Here is a 27068-nt window from a genome sequence, read left to right on the forward strand (position 1 = left end):
TTCAAGAAAAATTCTGGAAAACCTGTGAGAAGATGTTAAGTAGAGAAATCTGAGACTGTTCAAATTAAATTACTTTCCCTTTGAGAAAATGATGAGTATTTGATTATTTTTTTATACATGTATAGGATCATCTAAGTGATAAGGAGGAGAACTAGGATACATTCTTTAAAAATTCAGAAAAATAAAAGTAGCTGCATGAGTTCATTAAACTGAATTATCTGGTCACTTGCCGGGGGAAAGGAAGCCAGTCTTGCTGGAAACCTTCAGGGTTTTTTACTGCTATATAAATAAGTAAAATAACAAAATTGATTTCTACCCCTGTTGTTGCATATTTCTATCACATACATTATTGGTCTGGGAATTAATAGAAAATGATGGAATTTTTATGTTTAGTGGTTTTATTTAGTTTGATTTTAATAAACTGGAAGCAAAAAAAAAAACCCAAACAACCAACAACAGCAAAAAAATGAAACTAAAATCCTATTTCCTTATAGACTTCTGGGCTCTCTCCAGCCTAACTTTGGACCTTAATCTGGTGTGCTTTTCCATTCTGACTAGCTTTTTATTCTGTGACTGCTGACTAACATCAGCAAACTTGCAGGAAAGTTTATAGTGAATGTAGTTAATTTTAGTTATGAACTGCATTGGTTAATTATGTGTCCTTGCTGCTGCGTTAGGGCTGAGGGAATATCTCAGTATTCTGATGTTATCTAAAGTGCACAAGGCATTCTTAACATAATCAGTATCTGTATTATTTCACTTTGAATTCTGGTCAGTGTTCCTTGAGAAAAAATAGCCCATTATGGATGTGGCAGATGTTTCTTTACTTAGAAATAAAATAGAATTGCCCAATATAGAAGTCAATAATGAAATTTATTTGGGTTCATAATGAAGAGCTATTGGGATTTGTACTTTATTGTGTGGTTAAAAGTACAGATGGTCAATAATACAAGGCAAGGCTTTGACTTAATTTAATATTGCTCTGTTTTACTTATCACAAATGCTTGTCTGTGGTTTGTTCCCACACAGTGGCTGTAAATTTTGCATGTTTTGCTATGCTGACTGAAATATCTTTGGTTTATTTTGTTTTGTTGTTTTTTTGTTGTTTTTTTTTTGTCTACACCCCCCTTCCTCTCATTTCGCTGTAGCATTCCAGATGTTTTCTGGAACCTTTTAAAATCTATAAGATAATTGTAGATTATGAATGAAATAATCTATTTGTGGTTGGTTGATCGACTGAGTCCTTTGTTGGCATTTGCTTTGTTGGCTTTTTTTTTTTTCCAAAACAAGATCTAGTTCAGAGTTGGATCAATTCTTTATGCTCCCACAACTCCCACATCAAACTGGTGCTGACTTGTTTTGGAAGCTGAGAACAATGAGCTGTGTCCAGTATAACAAATTAAGGTTGACTATTTCACTGCTTAACATGCTGAGAGGTTATGGGGGTACATTTGTGTAGTATGTCTGATGAAATTCAGTGAACATGAATTTGCAGGCATCATGGACTTTTTACAGATAAATGAATACTCAGCAGTTGTTTCCATGTTAATGCAAAATATGTATTTGGCCTTAAGAAGTAAAGAATAAGTTGGTCTGAAATTCTTCATGGATCATAACATGAACATCTTGGCCTTAGTACTTCCCAAGGGGTGCTGGTGATTCTGGAGCAGAGAGAAAGCATGATTAGGGGAAAGGTGACTCTAAGAGTTAGTTGCTGTGTTCTTAAAATTCTAACTAAATCTTATATTTAAGAAGCATAAAGATCTGCATCTTACAGAATGGAATTCAGCTTTGTTCAGTTGGAAACGTCTTCCTCTGCATGCCTGTGTTCTTCACTGCTGATCTGGAAATTGCTCTGCTTGTCCACAGTGAGGATAACCATTATTGCAAATTATTCAGCGATGAATGAGTGGGGGCAGTATGTGAGCAGGTATTTGTTTTACGTATTTGATCGGTATTCTCGGATGGTCAGGAAGCAGTAGGATTGATTGTCAGCTGGGTATTTCTCTTCCATCTTTCTCTGGGGATTTAGTCGATTTTGGTTTTGTAGTCCTAGTGCAGGCTGAAGGGCTTCAGTTTTAATAATTTCCTGGGACACCACCAAAGTAAAACACTTGACATTTGAGGAGCACAAATAATGTAGTTTTGCTGTCATAATCTCTGACTGGTGCTGATGTGTTGTATCATGCAAGTATTAAAAAAATTACCTGATTAGGCCTTTTCCATGGCCAATTTAAGATGATGCACACATTTCCAATAAACTTCATAGGCTTTGAATGTAGCTTACTTGAGGTCACTGTAAGACACTAGCTAAAGCTTTTATGGAAGTTAAATATTGTAGCCTATACATGGAAATTCACCTGCATATCTTGAAATTTGAGTGTACTGTCAGTAGCAAGAAAAAACCTGTTTGCAGTTACTTGGCCAAGAGTGTAGACTGAACCACAAAGAATGTTATGTCTTCTGAAGAAACAATTCTTCTGGATATGAAGGCTACTCTAAGAAAAATAACAGTAACTTCTGATAGTCTACACGGTGATTCCCTAGCCAAGGAAACTGTAGAAGGATAAATAATAAGTATTATAAATAAGCATTAATGGTAGTAGTAAATGATGAAATGGACTTTCTTCATTTAGGTTATAGCCAAAGCAAGGCACAAAAATTTATCATTGCATAAGGAGCAGTGAGTCTGTAACCAGAGAATAGCCCACTGATTTATGGTTGCCTAAAGACCATGCTGTTAACTGTGTTGCAAGCAATCATTTCCTGTCAAGGTAACAAATGATAAATTGGGGTTGTTGCATAAAGAGTGGGGATGGGCAGCAAAGGGCAGAATGAATCATAACCTCATTGCAAGAAGCTTTTATCATAGTAGTGGTTGTTTACAGATGTAAAAAAACTTTAATATTTGTAAATAAATTTGCCAGTGTTTACTTTTGAGAGGTGAACCTTGATTTAAAATCTGGGAACCACAGAGAAGCAGTGTTGACTCCCCGTTAAAAATTGATATATCTTTCTGTGTGTTCTTCAACAAGTATCTTGTACAATATGTGCAGTATGAAAAAAAGGTTTGATAGCTCTTAAAGCCTTTTGACATAAACTTCTGTTGATGTTTATTATCTATAGTTAAATACAGTGCTTTACATTTAGCAGGGCTTAGTTTCTCCGCTTTGATGATTTTGTGTCTGTGGCCATGGAAGTGAGCTCTGGGGTCACCTATTCCAGCCTCATGCTTGAAGCAGCACTGTTGCCAAGGCTAGAGCCATTCAGCCAAGGCCTTGTCTAGCTGTGTCTTGAAAAGTCTATCAAAAGAGAGGAGTTTGCAGCAGCTTCTTTGCCTCCTCTTTGCCAGACTATAGAAGTCCAGCCTCTTCAACCTTCTCAATGCACAGTCCTGCCTTACTTACTTGGGTTCTCAAACTGTACAAAAATGGAGTGGAATGGCTTTGTTGCTGGCCAAGATTTTTTTTACTGTTCTCTTGAAAATCAGCATGCACCAAAGTTACTGAAGTGTTCCAACAGCCAACTTGGGAAGACAATGTATCGTCTGTTTATCTGTGGTTTATGCTTGGCAAATATCCTTCCCTTCAGTGAAGGACAAAAATAAGTTTTGCAGGAAAGCACAGATTAAGTGGTTGATAGCACATAGGAAGAAAACTTCTTTTCCCTTTGAACTGTATGAATTTTGAAAGACAGGTTTTTATTGATATTGGTATTTTTAAATTGACCATCTGATGCAGTGCTGTGTTACATTAACTGCTTCAGGTGGTGGTGTAAATCGGCAAAGATTTGTATGGTTTTCATGTGTTATTCTAAAAACATCAGTTTGACATTCTGACAACAATTTAGGATCTTCTTGCAAGACTTAATGGAATTCTAAATAAGGTGCTTCAAAGATGAACTTAATTGGTTTATGAAGTCTTGCATACGTTACAAAACGAATCTATACCTGCTTTCTGTGGCTATATGTAGTTGTGTTTGAGTCTGGCTCGAAGGGCTATCTCAAAGCAAGACTGAAAATTTGCATACCATAGTAGGAGATGAATGCAGCAGATCTTATTGTTTGTGTCTTTCCTACTGCCTTTTTTTTCCCCTTAAGCTTTTGAAGAGGTATTTATTTTGTGTGTGTGTCACCACTTCAGTCAGATTGTTCAGGCTTTTGGAGAAAATGTTACTGGATCAGAACATGCAGAAGATTTCAAATGACTGATGTTGTTTCTATAACTAATAGGGTGTACCACCTCCCCTTTCAGAGACATGGTAGTAGCTCTCATGTGCCCCAGTGTGCAAACTGGAAAAAGACATGGAGCAAAAATTTTATGACTTCATATTCTTAGGGATGTCCTGCTGGATCAGACAAAAGATTCAACTCCTCAGGTAACCTGTTTCTTACGATTGCCTACAAATGTCTTCAGGAAAATATGCAACCAACATTGCCTATTTGGTTTTTATTTCCAGAAGAGATTCCTTCCCCTGCAGTCAATGTCTTAGCAACTTCTTGGAGGATGCATATGAGAGGCCCTGCTATATTTTGCCAATGGATTTATCTTTCAAAAGTTCAACTCCTCGTTTGAATCCACTTACACTTTTGATCTTCAAATCTTACATGGTAGTAAGGAACACAATTATTCATTACATAAAATCAGTAACTACCTTTTACATGCTGGTGGGTATTTTTACTGGGTATTCCTTAGTTCTTGAATTGCAATGATAAATTTATCATTGATATTTTGCTTTTTGAACATGGTTTTGAGGATGATAATTCACACTGTTAAAAACTTGGGTAAATTTTCAAGCACTATTTCCTACAAAGGAGTTTCTGATCCATTCACCCTCTAGATAGAGTATTGTATGCATAAAAGAAATCATCTGTTGTTTTCTTTTTTTTTTCCTTCAGCTATAACATTTTGCTTCTATTTAGAAGAGATCAGCTAAAATTGGTATCAGTTGTTCAGGTGATACATTTGTATTCATCGTGCAACTTGCATTAAAACCTGAGCACTCAATATCATAGATCTGCACATGAAAATTGGTTCAGGTTGTGCGCATCTCTGCTAAATCATTCACAGTAATATTTGACTGTGCTGTGATGTTATTCATTATTAAAATATTGTTGGCTCATCCTGTTGGGACATAAATGCCTGGAATAAAGCTCAGCATTCTGACAACTTTTTCATAATAAAGTAGCTCCATCAGTGTGCTATATTCATTTTATAACTGTCTGCACTGTAAATCTAGGGTGCAGAAACTAATAGAAATGTGGGACTTGGGATCAAAGTTAACGTTATGGAACAAATATTTCTCCTTTTACCTAGTACTTTGAAAATAGCATTTTCAGGTGACACATATTATCTGAAGGCAAATGCTGTAAGATTTGTCATTTGTCATATGCGTGCCAACCTTTGCAAGTATGTCTGACAAAACACCCAGGGTTCTCCTGACTGTAACAATAAAGTTCACCTGAAAATGGAGTTCCTGAGGGTAGGTCACTTCCTGCAGTCTACCACATATGTTGTTTAAGCAGGTCAAAACAGTGCTTGGAAGAATGGGACAAATATTGCAGAATGATGAGATGGAATAATGCTGCAGACCTCATGTATCCAGTGCTCATGAGCATAACTTCATGATGACAAAAATGTAGTTTTCTATGCTGGTGTGGAAAGCTTGCTGTAGATCACCAGTATCAGCTCTGGAAAGTGCATGGTAGCTGCTGCCATGACATTAGGCACGTTTCATTTCTCTAATTGCTGTCCACTAGCTTGATGTTGGTGGATGCATTATCAAGAACTATTTAATTGAAGTGTGTCATTATGGTATTTTACTCTTTGCATCATAGCAATGTAGAAGTACTTATTATTGTATTTACAGAGGCTGGATGCCTCTGAGAGGGTGTGTAGGCCTTTTAGGTGTGTGCACATGAGTGGGAAGAGGAGAGGTCTGGGAGCATGTGGAAGGAGAGATTTCTCTCCAAGGTACTACAGAATTGGAGCAGTCTTTACCAGCATTACCAGAGTGTTTGTGAACCCTGGGTTTGTCTGTGCTAAAAACAGGGTCCTTTGTTTTGAGGGCTTCTGGATGCTTATGGCTTTGCCATCATTTTGCTTGGTCATTTTAAGTTGCCTTATGGTTTTTGAAGTCTCTCATTGAACACTAGGAAAACTGCTTCATGTTACCATGAATGGCAACTGAATGGATGGATTTTGTGTTTAGAAGACTGATGACATGTTGTCTGATGTCAAGGCTAGAGACAGCTAAAAGAATGACTTTTATAATAGCTGCTTTTTCTATTGTGTATATTTTGAGGCTGGAAGAAGGAGGAAGTACAGTTGCTAAATATTTGGAAAAACAGATGTGAAAGCTCTGTGAAATACTGTAATTTCTCAGGAGCCCAGAGACAGGTGCAGTCAGCTTTTGTCTGAAGTAAAAGGGTCGCATGTGAAGAATGAAAGGGGTAGGTGTCTAATATGAGGGGTTGTTTATAAGGCATTTCTTGGAACTGTGACTTACTGATTTCATTTTGTACACAGAGAGGCCACAGTATTTTTACTATGATTTGTTTGTTTTTTAAGTTGTTGGAAATCAAACATATTATCAGTTTTTTAATAAAATATAATATGCCAAGCTGTGTGTTCTGAACTGTACCTATTTTTGCTGAGCATCCTTGAAAATCTTACCGAGTGGTATAAAATCCCTGTGCTCTGTAGAGGTTGTCTGCCTCCTTTTATCACAGCAGGTGATGTTTCTATTCTGTGACTTGCCATTTCCTTGTTTGACCCCCTGTTTTTTCTGCCTATCTTCCCTTTTTGTAAACCATTGTTATCTTTTTCAGTTTTAGGGCTTGGGAGGAAGTCTGTATGTTCCTTACTGGTTAGGCATGCAGACCTGTGTTAAGAAAGTAATGTCACTGGTGTCCAGTGTCCAGTGACTGCATCTTTCTGTCCTTAGTGCAGTCACATAGGACCTGTGGGCTGCTGCAGTAATCCTCTGATCTTTGGCACTCTTACGGATTAGCGGGAGCTTTGGTGCACTCCCACTGTTTGAATTTGGCCTCTGTTTCAAATTCCTATCTCAAGTTGTAGTAAAACCCTAATTTAGTGTTGGTCATGTGAGTCTGTGCACCTTCATTTTCCCATGGACGCAGAAGGCATGGCTAAGTGATCAGATTTACTACACAGGTGGGCCTTCTGAAGGAGGTGGTGGAATCCAAGGTGGTGCAAGGGATCCAGCTATAGATAGTGACTTCTAATCAAGGACCAAAGGGCACACATATGCAGATTTACATGCACACATGTTGTACCAGTAACAAAGGAGTCACAGGTTCCTTAAACGGGATTTGGTAGATGTTTAACACTTACCTTGGAATAGATGTGGATAAACTCATCACACCCCTCAGTAAAATGTCTTCAGAATGCCAGGTGACTCAAAACTTAAAAAATGAATTTTGGATGCTGATCTCTATGTTATGAAATGATATGGATTAAAATATTACATGTTTCAAGAGTAAACAAGTGCTGGGCTTCCTGTTCTGTGGAATACTATGAGTTGCACAACTTCTAAGCATGTGCTCAAAGCTAATGGATGAGGGTTATCTCAGGTAGCAACAATTCATCAGTATATACCAACATTATTGAACAAATCAATTTCAAATTAATCCCTTTTATGATGTTTCTGGATCTTGTAATATTTATTTTATGATAAAGTGCAAGAGACCTTTTGGGGAATAATCCATTTTGTAATACTCAAGAAAAATCCAATGCATGTGAGAAGCAATTTGCCTTCCCAGTACTTTTATTTCTGTGTGGCTTTTGGGCACAATTACACATGTCACTGGAGGAAAATATTTTGTTAATAGGCTATTTTCAGATGCACTTCTCTAGAAAATCAGTGCTTGCAACAAAGTCATTGAGGTTTAAGAATGTTCTCTTGGTGGTTTATGTGAACTGTGTAAATGACTTGGAGATTCTTTCATAATAAATAGTGACTTAAATAGGGACTAATAAAAAGGGACTGCAAAATATTCCAAGAACAAGCTATTGAGTATTTCAGTGGTATCTTAAGAGAAAAACTGTTGTTTGCCTGGTTCATTCTTCTGTTTTTATAGAGGTTGTGCTTTTATGGCTGAATGTGTTGCAGTCTTTTAATAAGTAAATTTCTTTCTCTCTCTGTCATTTCATCCCCTCTAGTCTCCAAGTTCCTCTCTAAGTTCAGACCTCTGCACTTGCACTCACAAGAGTGTCTGATTCCTAAATAGAAAGCAGCAGCATCTCTACTGCTGTCAGCGGCCTCACGGGGAAATAATCAAGAAAGGATTTTTCTTGTTTGTTTTAAAGCTGAATTAGTTTCCTATGATATTGAAGTGGGAATAGCTTCTGCTGAATTGACATGCAACACATTGTTGTGAACCTGTGTCTCACCCACAGTGCACTTCCATTATGCACTTCCAAGTGCGTAATGCATAAGATCACACTGGAGTCATTTGTTGTTGAGGTTTGCTATCTCAACAATAAAAACATACTGTTTTGGATAAGCAAATTCAGGAAATTTTTGATTGCCCAATGGGAAAGGATTGTTGGGTTGGCGGGGAGGATTGGAAGGGTGGGATTTGCAGAGTGTTTTATATCCAAGAATAATAGAGCGTAGTAGATGGAGATTCCTTTTTTTGAAAGTAGTAAGTTAGGGTGTGATTTCTCAGAAAGTATAAACAATGATCCAAAATGTATACAACAAAAGCTGTTTCTACCACACATGGTTTTGTACTTCATAGGTCAAAGGAAATTGCTTAAATGGTGGAAGTGATATCCCCTTCAGTCATAGCCTCAAATTATCCTTCCTGTGGCCAGGAATGCATAGGTTTAGGAAACTGTTACTCAACAGAAAAATACACAAAACAAACAAGCCAAATGCCCTATAGAAAACTTAAAGTTTCCCCAGGTATGAAGTGTGCCTTTGATTAGTGTGGTAAAGGGCATGTTGTGACAGGAAAGCGTACCTACGCACAGGTGTTCAAAGCTGGAAGCTCTTTTAGTGCTGGTCCACAGGCAGGACAAAACCCTGAGCAGCAAAATATTTGAATACATTTGGATTTGGCATATGGTATATGAATGCTTATAAGATGGTCTTTTAATGCAGTGTTTATTCACACATGTCAAACTGTATTGCATTTATTATATGTCATGTATCAACACCCTATGGCAGGCAGACATACCATAAAACTGATCTCTGTTGTCTAGTTGAGGAATATGCAGAGTTTCTACAGGCATGCTAAATCTCTGGTTTGGGAAGAAAAAATAGTATTGTGCTCCTGAATGGTTAATTTCATTTTACTGGCTGTTAGCAACATCAGAGAAATGTTTTTCACAAGCATAGACCTAACATTTCTGAAAAGCCTAGGAAGAAAGGGATTTTGTGATTATAAACCCTTTGTCTCAGAAGGTTTGAGTCAATTGGTATTTTTCTCATGAAAGTATAAAAATAAAAAGTATTAGGGCTTGTCTTGAGTTGCTCCTTCTGTGATCATGATGGTGTGCAGGTATTTATGTCTGCTTGTACCTGAAGTACATAATCTAAGAATTATATTGCACTAATCTCTGGGATGTCTTGCATGAAGATGTGGGGGTTTGTACATACAGAATTTGCTCATTTCTTGCAAAAAGAGCTTTAGAAAGAGCTGTATCCTAAATTTCCCTCTTAAAAAAAGTCTGGTAGAAGGTACAAGTGTGGTAACACACATATCTGCCTATACTTGATTGGGTATCTATTTTGTTTATCATTCACGGCCTGAGAACAAGACAAGTTCCCAGTGCTGACTCTGGCCTGGATTCTTATAATATGAACCTTTTTGGGAAGTGGTGAGAGCTTACACAGTCTGTTTCCTTTCTCTCTTGTTTCTGCAATCAGCCCCACTCTTAAGATCGACACATATGTTCACACTGGTGCATGCACACTTCTGCTGTTGCAATGCAGGAGTAACATAGGAGCAAGAATGAGGGGATGGAAATTCAGGCTCACAAAACCAAATCAGCAGCAAATGTAGCACTGGCAAATGTGTCATCTGTTGTCCAGTAATTTTTTTTTTCCTCTTATATATTGTAAAAGTGCACAGAAGGCTTTAAAGGTGACTGTAGTTAATCTCTTCAGCAAGTTAAAGAATATGGTCTTTGGATAATTACAAGTTTTTGGTCACTAGGCTTCAAGATCAAATACTCAACCAGAGTTTGAATGTGTTCTTAGGTATGTGTTGGGGTCCTCCCACTGAGAGCCATGTATCAGTTGTGCTTAAGAGTGGGGAAAAAAGTATTACTCCAAGTATAAAAAACTGCAGGAGTGCTTTGTGCTTACAAGTCTGGGGTATTGTTTAGTGTTAAAAGTGACAGACAAGTGTCCTTTCATTTGGGGGGATTATAATGTTTTGTTTTTTTTCCCTGCAATGTGCTGCTCCGGAGTTCAGCAGCATGCTGTAGAATTTAAAGCAAGTATAAAAACTGTCTGCCTTTACAATTACAAATTTGAGTTTGTCCTGGTTTTGTGGCCTTTTGGAGCAAAGGGAAAGCTATACATAAACTAAACGAAGAAGGTTACTTCCAAGCTGCTTATTAATCTCTCCTTGAACCTTCTGCCTTTTAAACAACAGATAAGGGACTCTGCTGTTGTAATGCTAAAATACATAAATAAATTCTCAGTTTTATGGGTTTTGTTGTATGTCAGTTCCTAACAGAATTGAGTGAAATTTATAGTAGATTCTGTGCCGTGGAATTAATTTACATTGTTCTGACTCCTTACCTGAAAGAAGTGCTATAAAAAAAGAGTTGCTTTGAGCCACAGTGTGCCTTAATAGGATGGAAAACAAAAAGATTGCAGTATTGATGGCAGTTACTGCTTATCTTGGTGTGAATAAAGCAACTAGTCTTGGAAATCCTGCACAAATGCAGATCTTTTCCCCAGAAAATGCACAGTTTAGTTTGAATGAATTTGAAATGGAGAAATTTTAAATGGAAAAATGTGAGGCTCTTGACCTGATGCAATTGGCTAATATGGACCGTTGTTCCATTTAAGGTAAAAGTCCTTGGTACCAAAATACTGATATGGTAGGATCCATTGCATTTCTACATGATGCCTTGTAAAGTTGCTGCATCAGTCTTAGCATCTACATTTGGTGAGGCCTGGAGGTTTACAAAAGTATGCTCTTTGGGGATTAATGCATTCAGATTAGGACAAGGTGTATAACCTTTTTCAACAGTTGCCTATTGTGAGAATATGATTTCTCTATATATTTTGTACTTAAGTGTTGCCAGCACTGTGTAAAAGTCCACTTTCCCATTGCTTGGTTTATCTAGAGGATTGCTATTGTTACAGAAATGTTGTTACAAGCATCTTGTTACTTCTCATTATGAAGCCACTACTGTGCTGTCAGGGGCAAAATCCAACCGAGATGGAGATAGCTACATGTTTTCCTGAAGAGTATTATGATATCCTGCTCCCTCTGGTGGCTGCTCAATTCAAGACCCATAATTAAGATAAAAAAATACAGTATTTCCCAGAAATGGAAATGCTATGTGCCCCTCTTTGCTCCCTTCAGCCAATTCATCTTTTAAAAGCTGTGGGATGGGGGTAAGAGGAGGGAGGAAGTTCTGCTTTGGGAGGTAACTGCATTGGAAGCTTCGAAGTAGTTCGAAGCAGCAAAATGGGTGTTAACTTTCCACTCATTTCTCAACAGCATTAAATGTTTATACTTAAATTTTTTTCTAGTGAGAGCACACTTTTCAGTTGAAGTCATTCTTAGCAACAAGATACTTTGAAGAAGCTTGCAAAATAAACAGAGAAAAACAATGTCTCTGGTGTGAGCCTGTTTCTTCTGGGCTTTCATATTCAAGAGATGTGTGACATTACTTGAATTGGTGCTTGTGTGTAATGCCAAGCCAGCATCTAGAACTGCAGAATTTAAGCACTAAATTGAAACATTCAGCTCTTTGAGTCTCTTGTTACATTTGATACTAAATCAATTTTTTAAAGATTAAGTTCACAATAACCTTAAACAGGAGCAGTTTTATTTCTACTTTAAAATGTTAACTGCATGCTTATAGAATTTTATTTGCCTTTGTTCTTTTTCGTAAGACCAGTGTACATGTGGCTGATGTGCTTTCACTATGTTTAGTGGTAAATAAAATATGTGAAAACAAAGGCAATGTTTCCCGTTTCAACATTTCAATTAAACAAAAAGGAAAAGGGAGTTGCATTGACTTCCAGGACGAGCAGGTTGTGGCAGCGTGGCCAAGCAGTGGTGGATCTACTGACTGGATGTAGGCTGAGGGGGAGAGCTCCCAGATGCTATATTTACATGTGCTCTGACTTCTTTTCTTCCTTCTCACTGTTGTATTCACACAATGTTTTAGAAGTGGAAAGATTTTTGTCTAAATACTGTTAGACTGTGGCTGCATATGTAACAGGGAACATTGGTAACAAGCCACACATAGCAAACAGATTTCAGTCGGAAGTCCTGCCTAGTTTTCTAAAGTGCTCACAGGTAAGGAAGCTACATGAACAAACTATGAGGATGGAAGGAGCCCTTCTGGGTGTGTTTGAACAACTGTTGCTGTAACTCTGGTTTGAGCTGTACCATCCTGTTTCCAGCTATCAGCATAGTGTATGGTGTGATGAAATGGAGATCACTGTGAGTCAGAAACACAATAAATTATACATTGTGTGGCTATGACAGCTTGGTGGGAGCACCTACAAATAGAAAAAGCATTAGATACTTCTTTGAGCAGTGTTGATATGCAGTAATTTTTTACTGCTTCAATGAAAACATAATCAAATGAGCACTTAAAATGTGGAGAGGAAAATATTTCTTTTGTACATGAAATAAAACTACAGAAACAAATGTGTGTTAAGAGAAATTTTATTTCAAATGCAAGAGCTTTAAGCTTAAAAATACAATCTGAGTATTTTTTAATTTTTTTTTTAGGAAGGCTCTTATTCTTCTGTAATGTCAAGTTTTTTAGTGAAGTGTTTACTAACACAAGAAAAATGGCCTTCTGTTTAAAATACACACAGATGGAATCAGAAGCAAAATTACCACGGTCAGGGGAGGTTATATATAGCTGTAAGTGTATCCTTCTAATTGCACGGTGGATCTTTCCATTATAAATTATTAAAATCCCCTCTGATTTTAGCATATATGTATTTTAGGGGAATACAAATCTCAATTGCTTCTTTCAGGTAGTTCAAACATTCATGTGATAAGAGATATTCTGGACTTAACAATGTAAGTGGTAATATGTGAACTCTAATAACACAATAGAGTGGTTATTTTGTAATGCTTGCATGATAATCTTAACTCTTATGAGAAGTGTTTTATACTTTGCATATCAGAGCTTTCAAAAATAAAACTTTTCGAAATGTATCTAGAGTTGGCTTTAGCAACTGATAAATTGTTCAGCAAAATAAGTCTGAGTTGATGTGATTGTATTGTTTAGATTTTTATTTGCAGGTCAATCTCATCAGTGCAAATAAGCTAAGTGAAATGGATGATAAACAAAACCCTTTCTAAAAGCACAGAAAGGATCAGTATCTAGAACACCCAGAAACTGAAGAGTTAATGATGGGGCTGCACTGGATTCAGTGTATTTGCAGATGTTGCTGCAACCAACTGCTGATTTTATTCCCATCCTGTCAGGGAACTCTGCCAGCTGTGATTCATGGAATGATTTTTTTGCGCTGAGTAATCTGTGGTTTTTCCTTTTTTCCTCTTCCCTCTCCTTATTTTTACCCTAAAGTCCTATTCATTTCAGCTAAAGGGAGGGGAAGCTTCCAAAGCATTAATACAAAACATTACATACACTGTGTTTTGACTAGAGGAATTTTAACAAACATTAAACTTGCAGTAATTTTACATAGTCTCAGACAGAGTAGTCCAGCAGAAAAACAGTTGTATGACAGAATTAGCTTTTGGTTTTGCTAGTCATATAGTGTCACAGTTCTTTTAAGACTTCTGTACTAGTATTGCTAAAGAACATCCAACTTCTGTGCTGATATTATGCCTCCTTTCTCACAGATCGCTCTGAAAGAAATAAACCAGACTGCCGCTCTTCAGGGTAAGAACCGTATTTCTGTATTTATTCTTCCCTTCTTTTCCTTTTTTTTCTCCTTATTTTTTTCCTTGTTTGGGTTGAACTAGGAAATTGTCCAGAAAAATAAAATGCCATTCTTCTACTTCTCTGTTTTGGTAACAGTAATGAAATACCAAAATAATTCTGTTAAGGGCAATGTTTTTATATTCTTTACAGGCAAAATTTTCCAAGGAATTAACGGGGCTTATTAAACTGTAATTCTGCGCACTTCAAATCCAAAGGCTTGTTTATGTATCACATAGAGGGTTGTTTGGTAAAACTGTGGTTTAAGACAAGAAGCTCTTATGACTTTTGCTTCTTTGGATTGTTTGCTTCTGTAACAAGAAAAATAATTCTTGGTTCAGTCAAGAATAGCAACACTTTATTATTTATTCCATTAAACTCATAACTATCATACCTAAGGGTTTAATACAGAGAGAAGCAAACAAATGTGTTGTAAACAAAACAGATGTGCACATACATTTTGGATTTAGAATTTCCATCAGCAATTCCCATGAACTTTTCAGATATTGATTTGCAAGGCCACATCTTCCCTTTAGCTTCTGTAGTTCTCCTTCTTCTCCTCTTGTTTTTAAAAACAATCTCATTCTCTTTTGCCTTATTTCTACGCCCTCCCTTTCAACTCTCCACCAGGGAATAGGATCTCAGCCGTATGCTGTGGTGGATAATGAGATTTTAATGAAGTAAAGTGATAGAGCAGACCAGCTAACACTGGCTCGTCCACTCCTTTTTGAAAAGCCTTTCCAAAGGATGCCCCTGGTGTCCAGCCTTCTGACATGACATGGCCTTTTCATTTGATTTTTACAGTCTGATTTTTTTCTTTGTTACATTTTTATGGTACAGTGGTGTAGCTTTTATAGCTAGAAGAACAGAGGGAACTGTAGCCTTTTCTTACAGCACAGCTGATGGGTTGTATCTGTTGTGTGATGTGATGGAAGAGAGAATGCTTTTCCCTTCCCTCCCATATCCGCAACAGCACTGTAGCTGTTTCCAGCAGTGTGTTTAAGTTGCAGGGGAGTATTGCCTTTGTCTTTGATTACCTACATTACTTATGTCTGCTTAAAACATTACTGTATGTCCTGGTTTCCTTCTGTAATTAAAAATACTTGGCTTTTTTCTTCAAAATGATGCAGTTACATGCAAGTCTACATGTCTGAAGTTTTACTAGATCATGTCATATTACAATAATGTCAAATCCAAGTCATTGTCAAAAGGAAATCTGATTTTATAAAGATCTTTAGTTTAAGCTTGAAGCAGCTTCAGCCTGTTTCCCCTTCTTCTGGCTGGTCCTCCCCACCAGTATCATTTTGGTCTGGAGTATTTTAGAAGTTCTAATTTGGAGCCAAAAGCAAAGTGAAACTTCTGATTTTTTTTTTTTTTTTTTTTTTTCCATGGAACAGGAATTTCACGTTGGACCAGCCCTCACAATAGAACATTGCCCTCAGTTGTCTGGGTTACAGATTCCAAATTCTCATTTGGAAAACACAGGGAAATTAGCAGTATGATGTAGGTGGCTCATAATGTTCAGCAAAAAGCAGCTCTCAACAGTCTTTTATTCCAACTAGTAGCGCATGTGCTTTCTAACCATGTATTATGTATCTTCTGCTCCCTTTTCAATCTTGCTGGCCATCATGTCATGATTGTTCTGCTTTCCAGGATGAGCTATGAGGAAGAAAAGTCATTGTTTAAAGGGTAGTGTGGTTTTATGCGCACCTCGCTGCTGCTTCTAGGTTAGAGCAGGAGCAGCCTGCCTTATTTAGATGATGTACTGTGCTAATTGATATTGCTACACTCTGTGGTTCATTTCTCATTATGGTTGGAAGCATAACCCTGTGGTGACAAATTGCTGGGTCAGATTCTTATCCCCAATCTGGCCGTATCATGTCTGGGAAAAGAGCTGCAGGCGCATGAAGACTAGAGCCCCTTGCTGTAAGAGCTGAGGGAAAACTAAATAGTGAAGTGTGCAAGACTTTAATTAAAGTGCAAAGCACAATTCTTGTGTAACATGGGCAGCATTTCAGAGCTGTTTGAGTTCCATTTGGGACAGTTTTATGGCTTATGCCATTTTATAATGAGCTACTGCACACACAACACTTTTTTCTCTGGGGACAGTTCATGACAAAGGAAAAAGAAAATAAAGTTGCTCAAGGGCATCTTGTCTACTTTCTTCTTAAGCTACATGTGCTGGAATGCATCTCCTAAAAGAACAATGTGCCATCCCGTTCATCCTCTAAAGTGGAACAAAAATGATCCTGCAGGTCTTTGTACTTGGACTTAAGGTCTAGTAACAAGAATTTCTGTACTAGAATTCCTATAAAATAGTGGAGATGGACATGAGAATAGTAGGTGACCAGATAAAGAGCTATCCAGTGGACCTCAAGAAAGGTAGATATCTTAAGATGAAATAGTGGGTGTAGGTGTTCCCAAGAGAGAGCCAGAGAAGTAGAAGTTTTTTCATAAAAAGCCCTGGTGAGTTCTTGCCCAGCAGTCTTGATTAAATTAATCATAGATGTGGAACACTGAGATAAGAAGAGTTAAAAAAAAAAACAACCAAATCCAACCACCACCACCACCTCCTCAGGCTCTGTAAGGTTAAGTTTTAGTCTGGAACACGATCAGCTTAATAAACACATGACAATATTTCTTGTGATTGCAGAGGTCTAAACTTGTCCTTTCCAACATCATGTTCTTACGTGTTTCTGTGTCTGTGTATTTCTAGATCAGCTTGTGCTTGAGTCTCCACAGTATGAGGGATAAAGTGCTCATATACAATGAAATAGGAACAGTTTTAGAGCATAGCTTGGACATAATTCATTTGCAGTGAGAAGCATATAAAAACCTGTTCTAGATAGAACAGTATAAAAATGACATTTGATATAGTTCTTTTTATTATAAGATGATACTATTTAGATAATGCAGGGTGAAGCATGTTTATAGCGGTATCAAGATCTGTGGCAAATATTCTGGTTATGTCACTAGCCTAACAGATGTTTAGTGTGGAAGAAATGCTGCAAGAAGGTAAAGTATTCTGAGTGGTGATACTGGGATCTAGCACGACACTGGGAAGACATTTGGGGAGTGGGTGAATCAAAACGTATGAGTAATGTTTTAAAAGGAGGGAAATGGATACTAGATAATGCTCACAAAATTTGCATTAATGCACATTTGTCTCTTTTGGCAATTAGCAACCATCTGGCATGCAGGAGAGTTTAGATAGAGAGGAGAAGCAGAACAGGGCCTGTGGATATCTTTTTCATGCACTGATTTTTTTGTTAAATATTAGCACATTAGTAAGATTAAAACAGATGGTCTCTGAATCTAAATAATGCTTATTGCTATGTTAAACTTTTATCAAAAAATGTTTAATTTCATGACCTAATACTAACCATCCTTTAATGGCTGTATTTCAGACAGTGTTAAAGATATGTCTGTACTGGGAACTGTGATCTGTAATTATCATTATTTCTTGATTTTACTGTCAGGTCATGCAGTGTTGGCTCTAATAGCTTCAGGTCATGCACTGCTGTAGCACAGGTCAGTTAGGTCAAAAGAAGCAGCCCCTTTAGTCTTATGCTTTTAAAGGTTTTCCAACTAAAAATTATATGATGGGAATAGAACAGAAGATTTCAGGCATCCACATATTTGCAGCTAATCTCTGAACATCAGTAAAGCTCATAGAAGGAACTAGATTAATTTCATTATGCTTTTGGGTTTTTTTTTTCCCTTTGGGGTAAGGATTATGAATGAAAAAAATTCCTGAAACACAGTCTTGTAATGTGATACCATTCGCTGTAGCTGCCCTGACCTTGGAGATGAGAGGATGAAGGTAGCTAAACACTGCAACAATTTATTGAGAGACTTAGTAGCATATCAATCACCTGAAGAGATTTTGATTTCTAAAATCTAGGAGTCTACTGTGAGAGCTTGCCCTCAAATTGGGGAGGGGGAAGAAAATAATTAGTTTGTTTCTAGAAATAGTTTCTAGGTTTTACTGGCATATAGTCTGCCTGCTGATTGCAATGTGCTTAAGTTCTTTAACAGCTGGTTGCCTTCATTTGATTGAACTAAATTGGTCTTTTTTATTTTAAATACATCAAGTCAACAATGCAAATAGACACAACCCTTCTTTTGTTCCTTTATAAAGGAGCACTTGAAGTGGCTGATCAAAGAGTCTACGGATCCCTTTAATGAGGATCTGGTAAATGAAGCTATCATTTTTATGAATGGCATTTTGTATCTTACTTTGGGTTTATTTTTTCTTATACAGCAGAATGCCATTAGTGAAGGCTTCTCTGCATTTCTGTATTTCTTCTGCTGTGTAATGTTGATCTTGTGAAGTTATATTTAATAAATATTACAGTAATGGTCTAATTATATCTTAAGAATGTGAAGAAAGTGAGAGGTGGTCTTGTACCCCTACTAAGGACGTGTACTTCTCTGTTGTGCCTTAGTCAAATCAGCAGTGTGGAGAGACTTTTGATGCTACTGCTGCTTCTGCACTGAGAAATCACAGAATGGTGGAAACATTGGTGGTAAAGGACTTCTGCAGGTCATGTAGTCAAACAGCTTGTTCATAGGGGGGAAGATCAGGCCAATGGATGTCTTTCTAGCCAAGTCTTGAAAACCACCCTGGAGAGGGAGATTGAGCCCACTTATTTGCAGCCCACTTACAGACTGCTTGTCTGTCTTGTCCTAACTTTATTTCCAAATGATGATGCTGTGGGAGACAGTGTCAAAAGAATGAGTCTAAATCTAGCTCTTCAGTTCAAACACTGGACTACTTAATACCCACAAGGACCAGATTCATTCCCACAAACATTGTGAAATATAGTTTTTCATTGCTGTCATTCAAAAGTCTGATATTGTCCACTGGCAATGTCTGTATTACCCTGTCAATGCAGCTGTTCCACAAGCAAATGTCAGGCTTTTGCCCATCCACCCAATGTTATAGGCTGTAATACAGATCTGAAGTTTCAGACTTTGAGCCTTGCTGATACTCATCTGGAAGGGAAGGGTTGTGTGCAGAAGAAAGAATGAATGTTGGGGAATGATGCTCATTTCATCATTACATTCTTATTCTTTATATTTAGCTTTTATGATTTTTTTAAGGCTTGGGAGTAGCAGGTTACTCTTAGGTAATGAAAAGAGCAACGTCCTACTTTTGTACACCCCTAGTAGGTCAGAAGTTTATATAATAAAAAGTGTCAAGTCTCCTTCCTAAACCCTTGGGGTGCAGTTTCATGATTGCCCTGAGCTGAGTTCATCCTGTGCCACTCCAGAAGGAAGGATCTCATTCCCTCCTTTGGGCTGTAATCAGTGCTCGTGTGGTTAGCTGGACCAGAAGGTGGGCTCCATGGGAAAAAAAAATAGCTGTGTCTCCACTTTACAGATGAAGCAGGTTCAGCAGAGGGGGCAGAGTAATTTCTTGTAAATTGCACATAAATCAATAACAGAGCTGGCAGTAGAGACTCGGTGTCTTGACTTTGTTGTTTGTATCTAAAAAGTAGGATCGTGTGGCTCCATTTTTTTCATTCTGAGAGCTAAATTTTGGACTCAATCACTTGGAGTGTGGTGCAATCCCACTGGTTAACTATGGATTTAAAATGGTGAAATTTGAGACTGGAATCTGCTTATGTGTCTGTCTTTTGTTTATCATGTGTTTCTGGTCAGCAGCACGTGCTGTGCACGTCAGAGGTGTACCTCCTGGGAGTAGAATAAGCTGGAGCAATTTTGTGCAGTGTATTCGTTTGCTGTAATAAATCTTTATGTTTACTTTATTCATTGCAATGTTAATTTTCCCTGCTCAATTTATACTTACGTGTAAATGAGGGGGGGGGAAATCAAAAAATCACAGGTAGAGCAGAGGAATAAATGGCAGATGGGTTCAGCTTAGTTGCTGGCAACTGGGGATTTTATGGGTATCTAGAGCCTGTGGGTATTTGTTTTAATGCTGCCAGTTCATCACTGTGTTGGGGATTTTTGGCTATTCATCTCACAGATAGTGGTAAAGAATTACTGTGAAGGGTGCATCTTAGCCAGCCTTCCAGGTTCCTTATTCTCAATGAGAGAAGAGGGATTGGTTTTAATAAAAGAGCATTCTGTTGCTTGTTTCTGCAAAGGGAATTTTGAAGGACTGCTTGATTTGGTGTGCTGAACAATTCCTTCCGTTGTCTGGGCTGCCCTCCAGTGCTTATGCTAATTCATAATGGAAAATACTGCTGAGAATGAGATGGTTGGTGAAAGAATAAAAGAAAAAGGTTCTCCCTCCTTCTTCTCTCAAAGGATTTTGGTGCTTTTCTGGGCATCTTGTGTACATGAGCAAGTTTCACTTTCCAATTGCCTTTCAGAATAGACTCCTGCAGAAGGTACTGAGGACAATCCAGATACAAGGTCACTCTCCTTGTGCATTAGAATTGTTCGGGGCATAAAAGGCCATGGTAGACCTTAGTTCTAGAAAAAGTGGTTTCAGGAAGCACACAATTACATACATCACAGTTTTTTTTTAATCATGGAACTTTCCTTTTAAAGGCAATTTTGACCAGATTTCAAATTTTTCCTATAAAATGGCAATAATTCTCTTTAAAGAAAACATATGGCTTTGTCTTTTAACCCAGCTTTGAGGTGGATGGAAGAGGTGGGGAGAACTGGAATTCTCTGTTAATAAGTAACATGTGATGGACCAAATTAATCAGTCATGGTTATAATTCTGTTTATGATTATTCCTTTTTTCTCACAACAACATTTTGGTGGCAAATAGCACATGAAATTAATCTGATGGATGGGAAAAGTGCTGGAAGAGGATTCTTTCCAAAAGTATTTGTAACAGGATCAAAGGAAACAGAGGAGGAGGAGCTGCTAAGGGAAGCCTTTGGAATAGGTGTCAGGGCTGAGGAAGGAGACTCAGCAGGTTGTATGTACACTTTAGGCTCAGAAGTAGCAGTAGTTTGGTTCTCTCTGAAAAAAAAAAAAAAAATTATGTTGATATTTTAAGAGTACTGGAGCTGATACTTGAGCTGTGATTTATTTCCCATAGGATTTAAATAGGTTTCTGTTTAGTTTAGGACAGTATCTACATTTTCCTTCACCTTTGGAATTTGAGTGGGAGAGCTCAGTTTGCTGTTGTATTGTGTTCGTTTCCATGGCCTCTTACTCAACTGTGCACAAGAGAGAAGTGATTGTTACCGCTTGTTTTTTTCTTCTCTTTTTCTTACTGCTCACCTACTTTGTCATTTCATTGAAAGTTACTCTTTGGTGTCTGCAGATCTTTCTAGTACAGATAATTGGTTACCTTAAGTAGCATCTGATTTTTGGGAGGTTGAGCATTGAAATGATTGATCAAGTACTCTTTCAAAGCATGTTACAGTTGCATCCACACTACATCATGGGAAAAAATATTCCTAGTGAGGCCTGTCACATTGTTAGTTGCTTTCTTCCTACTGTATTTCTGTCTAATGCTTGCTGTGCAGCTTGCACAGCTGTACTTTAGGCTCTGATCCTGTCATTTGTGAGACACTGCATTTCTGATTTTGCTACAGGATTTCTCTTTTCAAAAGCAGGCTTTTGCTCACTGCAGGTACCTAGTTTTGACTATCTATGAGAAACCATAGCCTCACCTGAGCTAGTACTAGCCCGTGCAGACAAGGATGAGCTGCTTTTGCATGTTTCCAGCTGCTTAAGCTTCAGGAAGAGATCTATGATTCAGTGGTACAAAAAGTCATGTTGCCTGATCCCTTGGAGGCAACAACCAAGGCAGGTCACCATCAGGTCCCTTGCTACAGATGACTGAAATTAGACCACACAACCTTAAATGTGGAAAGTATTTATGCAAGTATGGTCTTTGTAAGTCTACATAGCCACATCTGAATCTTGGGGGTGTTGTTATGAGAGGTTTGTTGTCTGTTCAGGTTATAGTGGACATTCCTATCTCCTGAGGCTTGAGGCAAAGGTTGACTTCTAATTAAAGAGAAGGTCCAAATCTAATCATAGTGTTACACACATAGTGTTACACAAACAATTATTACTTTGTTAAGTCTCTCTTTTGAACTACAGCACAATATCAAGTTCAAGTGAAAGAAGTACATCAGTGATCTCATGTTATATTAAGCAATATTTTTTTCTTGGAATAAATGTTTAGTCGAAAGCAATAGCTTTGGTTTTACTATTATAATTCTTCTAGTCCATGTTATCTGGACTTCTTCTCCATCCCTTCACACATCAGCATCTAGTATTAATATAGCATAAGTTCAAATAATTCTAATATCATTTTATGATTGGATGAATTCAGGAAGTTTGTTCCCTCTCCCAAGACCCCAGTTTCTTTTGGGCAGCTGCTTTTAAGACCATTGTGTTTCTATTGCCCCTTCTAAAATATTAGGTCTGTGCTGACGGGTGAAGGTTAGACAGCTAGGAAGGAAGAGGACAGTATCATGGTCCAAGTACAGTCATGACAGCTGCAGGAGAGGCTTTGTCACCACACCTTACTGCTGTATAGGACAGAAGATTATTTGCATTACTGCCAAATCTATCTTCTTCCTTCTGAGGCTGTTGACAAGGAAATGTGTTGTGTTAAATGAACATTTTACAGTGTAGGCAGACTACCACTGCTTTTTGTTAATAACAGCATTTTTTTTTCGACCTAGGATAGATCTGAAATGACAACACAGTTCTCTGTATTTCCTTTAATTACTATTCCCATACTGTCTTTTGTATTATTATTTTTTTTTAATTATGTCTGTATTTGAATTGACAAAATGTGTTTGTTAGTGAAGTAACTGCTTTGCTGAAGGCATTAAACAGGTATTTTGCGCTAAACAAAGATGTACTTGAATGGAGATAAAAAGCAAAATCATTAACATTCCTGGAGGGCATAAAACAGAAATTACCAATATTATTTTCATGTTAAAAAAAATATTCAGAATTTTCAAATGTCTTTAAAATTAACCCAGAATTTGTCCTTTTGTGTTGAGATTTATCTTAGAATCATAGAATCATTTAGGTTGGAAAAGACCTTTAAGATCATCAGGTCCAACCATTAACATAACGCTGCCAAGTCCACCACTAAACCATGTCACCAAGTCCCACATCTACACATCTTTTAAATACCTTTAAGGATGGTGACTTATCCACTTCCCTGGGCAGACTGTTCCAGTGCTTGACAGCCCTTTCACTGAAGAAATTTTTCCTACATCTTTTTTTACAGGGAGAGGACCACTTCCCTAGTCCTGAGGGACACACAGTTTCTGCTAAAAGCCAGGATGCTCTCTTTCCATAAGCCCTGCTAACTCCTGTGCAAAGATCCTTCTCCCACTTTGAGATAGGTGTAGCGCAGCTGTGGCCAGTAAGCCTGGTGTCATGTAAACTGACCCATGATCAAAAACTCCAGAGTTGTGCCGGTGACACCATTCTTATAGCTGGGTATTGATCTGCTGGCTTTTTCTGTTTCTTCCATCATCATTTCCTACAACTGGAAGGATAGAAAAGAAAACTGCTTGCACTCGTGAACCCTTAACCAGTCATCCCAAGGCCCTGAAGTCTCAATTGCTCTTGGGTTTCTTGTTGCGACTTCATTGCTGCCTACCTGAAAAGTCAATAATGGACAATCATCTGAGGGCCATAGCAGGGTAGGAAGCTTCCTCTTCTCATATTTAACCAAGGCTCCTGGGAGGCACCAGACTTCCCTAAGAAGTGGATCTGGTCTGCATATTGAGCCATCTGTTTCCTTCAGAAAAGGGTCTTGTATGACTGCAACCCATCTTTTTTCTTTCATGGAAGCAGTTTTGATGCAGGGTACAGGCTGACTTCACCTTGGTGACTCCTCTATGCTATGTAAACCATCGTCTTCATCGTTGTTTCCTTGCACTTGTGGAACCTCATAGCTTTTGTGCAAGGGCACTTGAGCAGGTGGGGCAGTCACAGAGAGGATGCGCCGGCTGCTCCAGGCAGGAACTTAATTGCCATTGCCCCCTGTCCCTTAAGCCACTGCGTTCAGCCAGGTGGACAAAGGATAGGGAATCGTCCCTATCATAGAATCATAGAACAGATAGGGCTGGAAAGGACCAACTCTAAAGGATCATCAAGTTCCAGCCCCCCTGCCATGGGCAGGGACACCTCACACTAAACCATGTCACCCAAGGTTCTGTCCAGCCTGGCCTTGAACACCGCCAGGGATGGAGCATTCGCAGCCTCCCTGGGCAACCTATTCCAGTGCCTCACCACCCTAACAGGAAAGAATTTCCTCCTTATATCCAATCTAAACATCCCCTGTTTAAGTTTTAACCCATTACCCCTTGTCCTGTCACTACAGTCCCTAATGAAGATCATTCTGTCTGCCTGTTGGACCTGTATCAGGGAAGGTGGGGTGCAGGTGAAATAGTCTGTGCCTCCCTTGCACTCCCTCATACTCCCCACCCTCCTCCCAGAGCTCTTATCACTAAGCAGAGGAGTTCCTCCACATGGGCACACCTTCCACAGGCATGCTCACTGCTGCTGTCCAATACTGGCACAAGGGCAGGGCACACCCAATGCCTGTCTCTGGGGCATCAGTGTATTCCCACCAGAGCTCTGTCTGAGCAGCCACGTCAGTCATGGTGGGTGCAGAGCTCAGGGAGGCCATGGCTTTCTGCTGGGTGGGTACCATTGATCCCTGGGGGAGCTGGCAGGGCATCAGCACCCTTCTGTGTGAAGTGCTGCACAAACCATGGGCCATGCTCTGCTCACTAGGGCTCCATAAGGCCTTCTTTCATAGGTGCGAGTGGCTTGGCTGCTGTTGCTACTGGTCCAGCCCGGGTCCTGTCTGCTACTGTGGTGTGAACTGTGGGTTCCTGGTGGCTCTTCGCTCCCCTGAGGTTCCTCAGTTTGGGAACCCCTCTTTGCATTATGCTAGAGTGCTCCATTGCCAATCATGCCAGCAGCAGAGCCAGTCACCTTGGCAACTGATCCTGTTAGAACTGAAGTATCGTTAAAATGGCAAAGCCTTCAAACAGGTGACCTCCTTTCATCCTAAAAAACAAGTACGAGTGTAAAGGTGGTCTTTATGGAGCATACCTACTCCAGTATTCATATTCTATCTTTGCTTATTTGTGAAACAGAAGCCTAAGGAAGAAGATGAGGAAAAAGCAATTGTGCATTGGAAAGTATCGATGCATTTTGTCAGCATCCAGATTTGTACGGCTCAGAGCCTCTGAGAGGGGATGCTTGGTATTTAATAGTGCTCAGTGGGGTTTCTATATTTATGTTTTTTTAATTCGTATGCACTTTTAGTACCCATAAAATTTTGTGGCAAGCACTGCCACAACTTAACCTCATGTTTCGTGTTTTCAAGGCTCTTTTGACTCTTTCAAACTTGGTATCTGCTAGTTTTATATAATGCTTTCTACATCCTGTAGTGTAAGAGGCTGAGCTGCCATTTCCTATAGCTTTGCTACTTGTAAAAGAACTTCTTGTTCTAGGTTTAAATGGATGGTGTTAATCAATTAGGCAGTCTTAAGGAAAAGGTCTTTATTGCTTTTGGAGGCCCAGAGGCATAGTAGCAAGGGAAAAGGGAGATAAGGTTATTGGCTGATATGAGGAAAAGGACAGGAAGAATTCATTGCCTTTGAAGTAAAGAGCATCACTGAGAGTGGAGGTTACAGAAATTACCTGTTGTGTTATCTGAATCCAGAGCCTTTAAGCTGTACTGGAGTTGTTTTTTTTTTAAAAAAAAAAAGTCATTTTCTAAGCCTGTAAAGATTTGAGATCAGACGTCAGAGGTCAGAGATTAAGTGGGTTTTATGAGCCACACTGCTCCCTGTTTTTTGTGTTCTTTCGGTCACATGAGTAAGCTGGACCTGATACTTAGTGTCTCTTTATTTTCCGCTGTCTAATTTGTCTGATAGCATAGGTGGACTGACTGAAGTGCATGGAAGAGCATATGGAAGAGCTGTGTGTCTGGGGGATTCTTAGAGTCTAGGGAGGGGCGCTGATTTTCATGGCTATGAAGTATTTTGGCAAGTTATCTTTCGTAACTGTTGCTTCGTCAAGGTCTGGTTCAGTCTGTTCTACAAGTTGTTTGTTTCTGAAGCTGAATTTAGTTGAGTGGTGAAGGTGATGATAATGATTATTTCTTCCAAGCTATAACCATCCATTAGAGGCTGCCATATTTATTGATTTGCTATGTAATTTGTGGTCCATGATGTTGTAAGACAGCTAAGGTGTATGAATGAGGGTGGAGGAAGTTTCCCTTGTCTTGTAGTATGTTTGCATAGTGACTTACTCAAAGATGAGATCTCTTTCATTGGAAAAATATCCCCAGAAGTTAAAGGCCTTCTCTCAGTTGTTAAGGTAGGTATTTTGAGGCTTTTATGGCAAATTCAGTGCTGTGCCTGCCTATCAGGGTTTTGCAGTGTGTTTGAAATAGGTGCAGGTTTTGTAGGTGTAGGTTTAAATATCTGTTTCACTCTGATGGTTGATGCTTCTATTTCACACTTGGAAAAGATTTCAGTATGTAAAAACTTCGCTGGTTTTGCCCACCTTGGGCTAACAAAGATACTACCTTTACCTCTATAGACTGTACCTTACCTACATCCTTGTAGAGTCAGAATTACAAGACTTGAAAAGTAAACTTTGATACCTATCTTTGACCTTAATCTTGGAGTTGCTGGATCTTTGTGAATGAATAAAAAAGAAGTGCAGTGTAAGGTCATATTTAAACACTATAGACCTACAGATGTATGGCTTGTTGTTACTTAATGACAGTTTCTGACAAATTGTTTTCTGTATTTTGTAACCAAAAGCTCGTCAGTATCTATGGTATAGAAGAAAAGGAAGCATTTCAGTGTTTTTGGAGAAACGGCAAGGGAAGAGTGTGTAAGGCAAACATGCCATTTCTCTGACTGATCTGCGTGCAGGGCACTTGCTGGCAACAGGTCTAGTGAAGGGTGTGGTTATAAGATTTTATTTTACAAT

General features: G+C 38.6%; 1 protein-coding gene across 3 annotated transcripts in view; it reads left to right on the forward strand.

Annotated features, from left to right (window-relative positions):
- SH3D19 (SH3 domain containing 19) overlaps positions 1-27068 on the forward strand; it is an 84719-nt gene that overhangs the window by 3303 nt on the left and 54348 nt on the right. For all 3 annotated transcript variants that reach the window (XR_009968280.1, XM_062637540.1, XM_062637541.1), the window contains exon 2: positions 14051-14090. Coding sequence is in view for 1 of the 3 variants with exons in the window: in XM_062637540.1 (XP_062493524.1) it covers positions 14051-14090 (40 nt within the window). In the remaining 2 variants the exon portion in view is untranslated. The remainder of the gene's footprint in view (positions 1-14050; positions 14091-27068) is intronic.

This window comes from Pezoporus occidentalis, unplaced genomic scaffold (genome assembly GCF_034315485.1).
Source record: "Pezoporus occidentalis ecotype Australia unplaced genomic scaffold, CSIRO_AGI_Poc_V1 ctg53, whole genome shotgun sequence".
NCBI classification, from domain to species: Eukaryota; Metazoa; Chordata; class Aves; order Psittaciformes; family Psittacidae; genus Pezoporus; species Pezoporus occidentalis.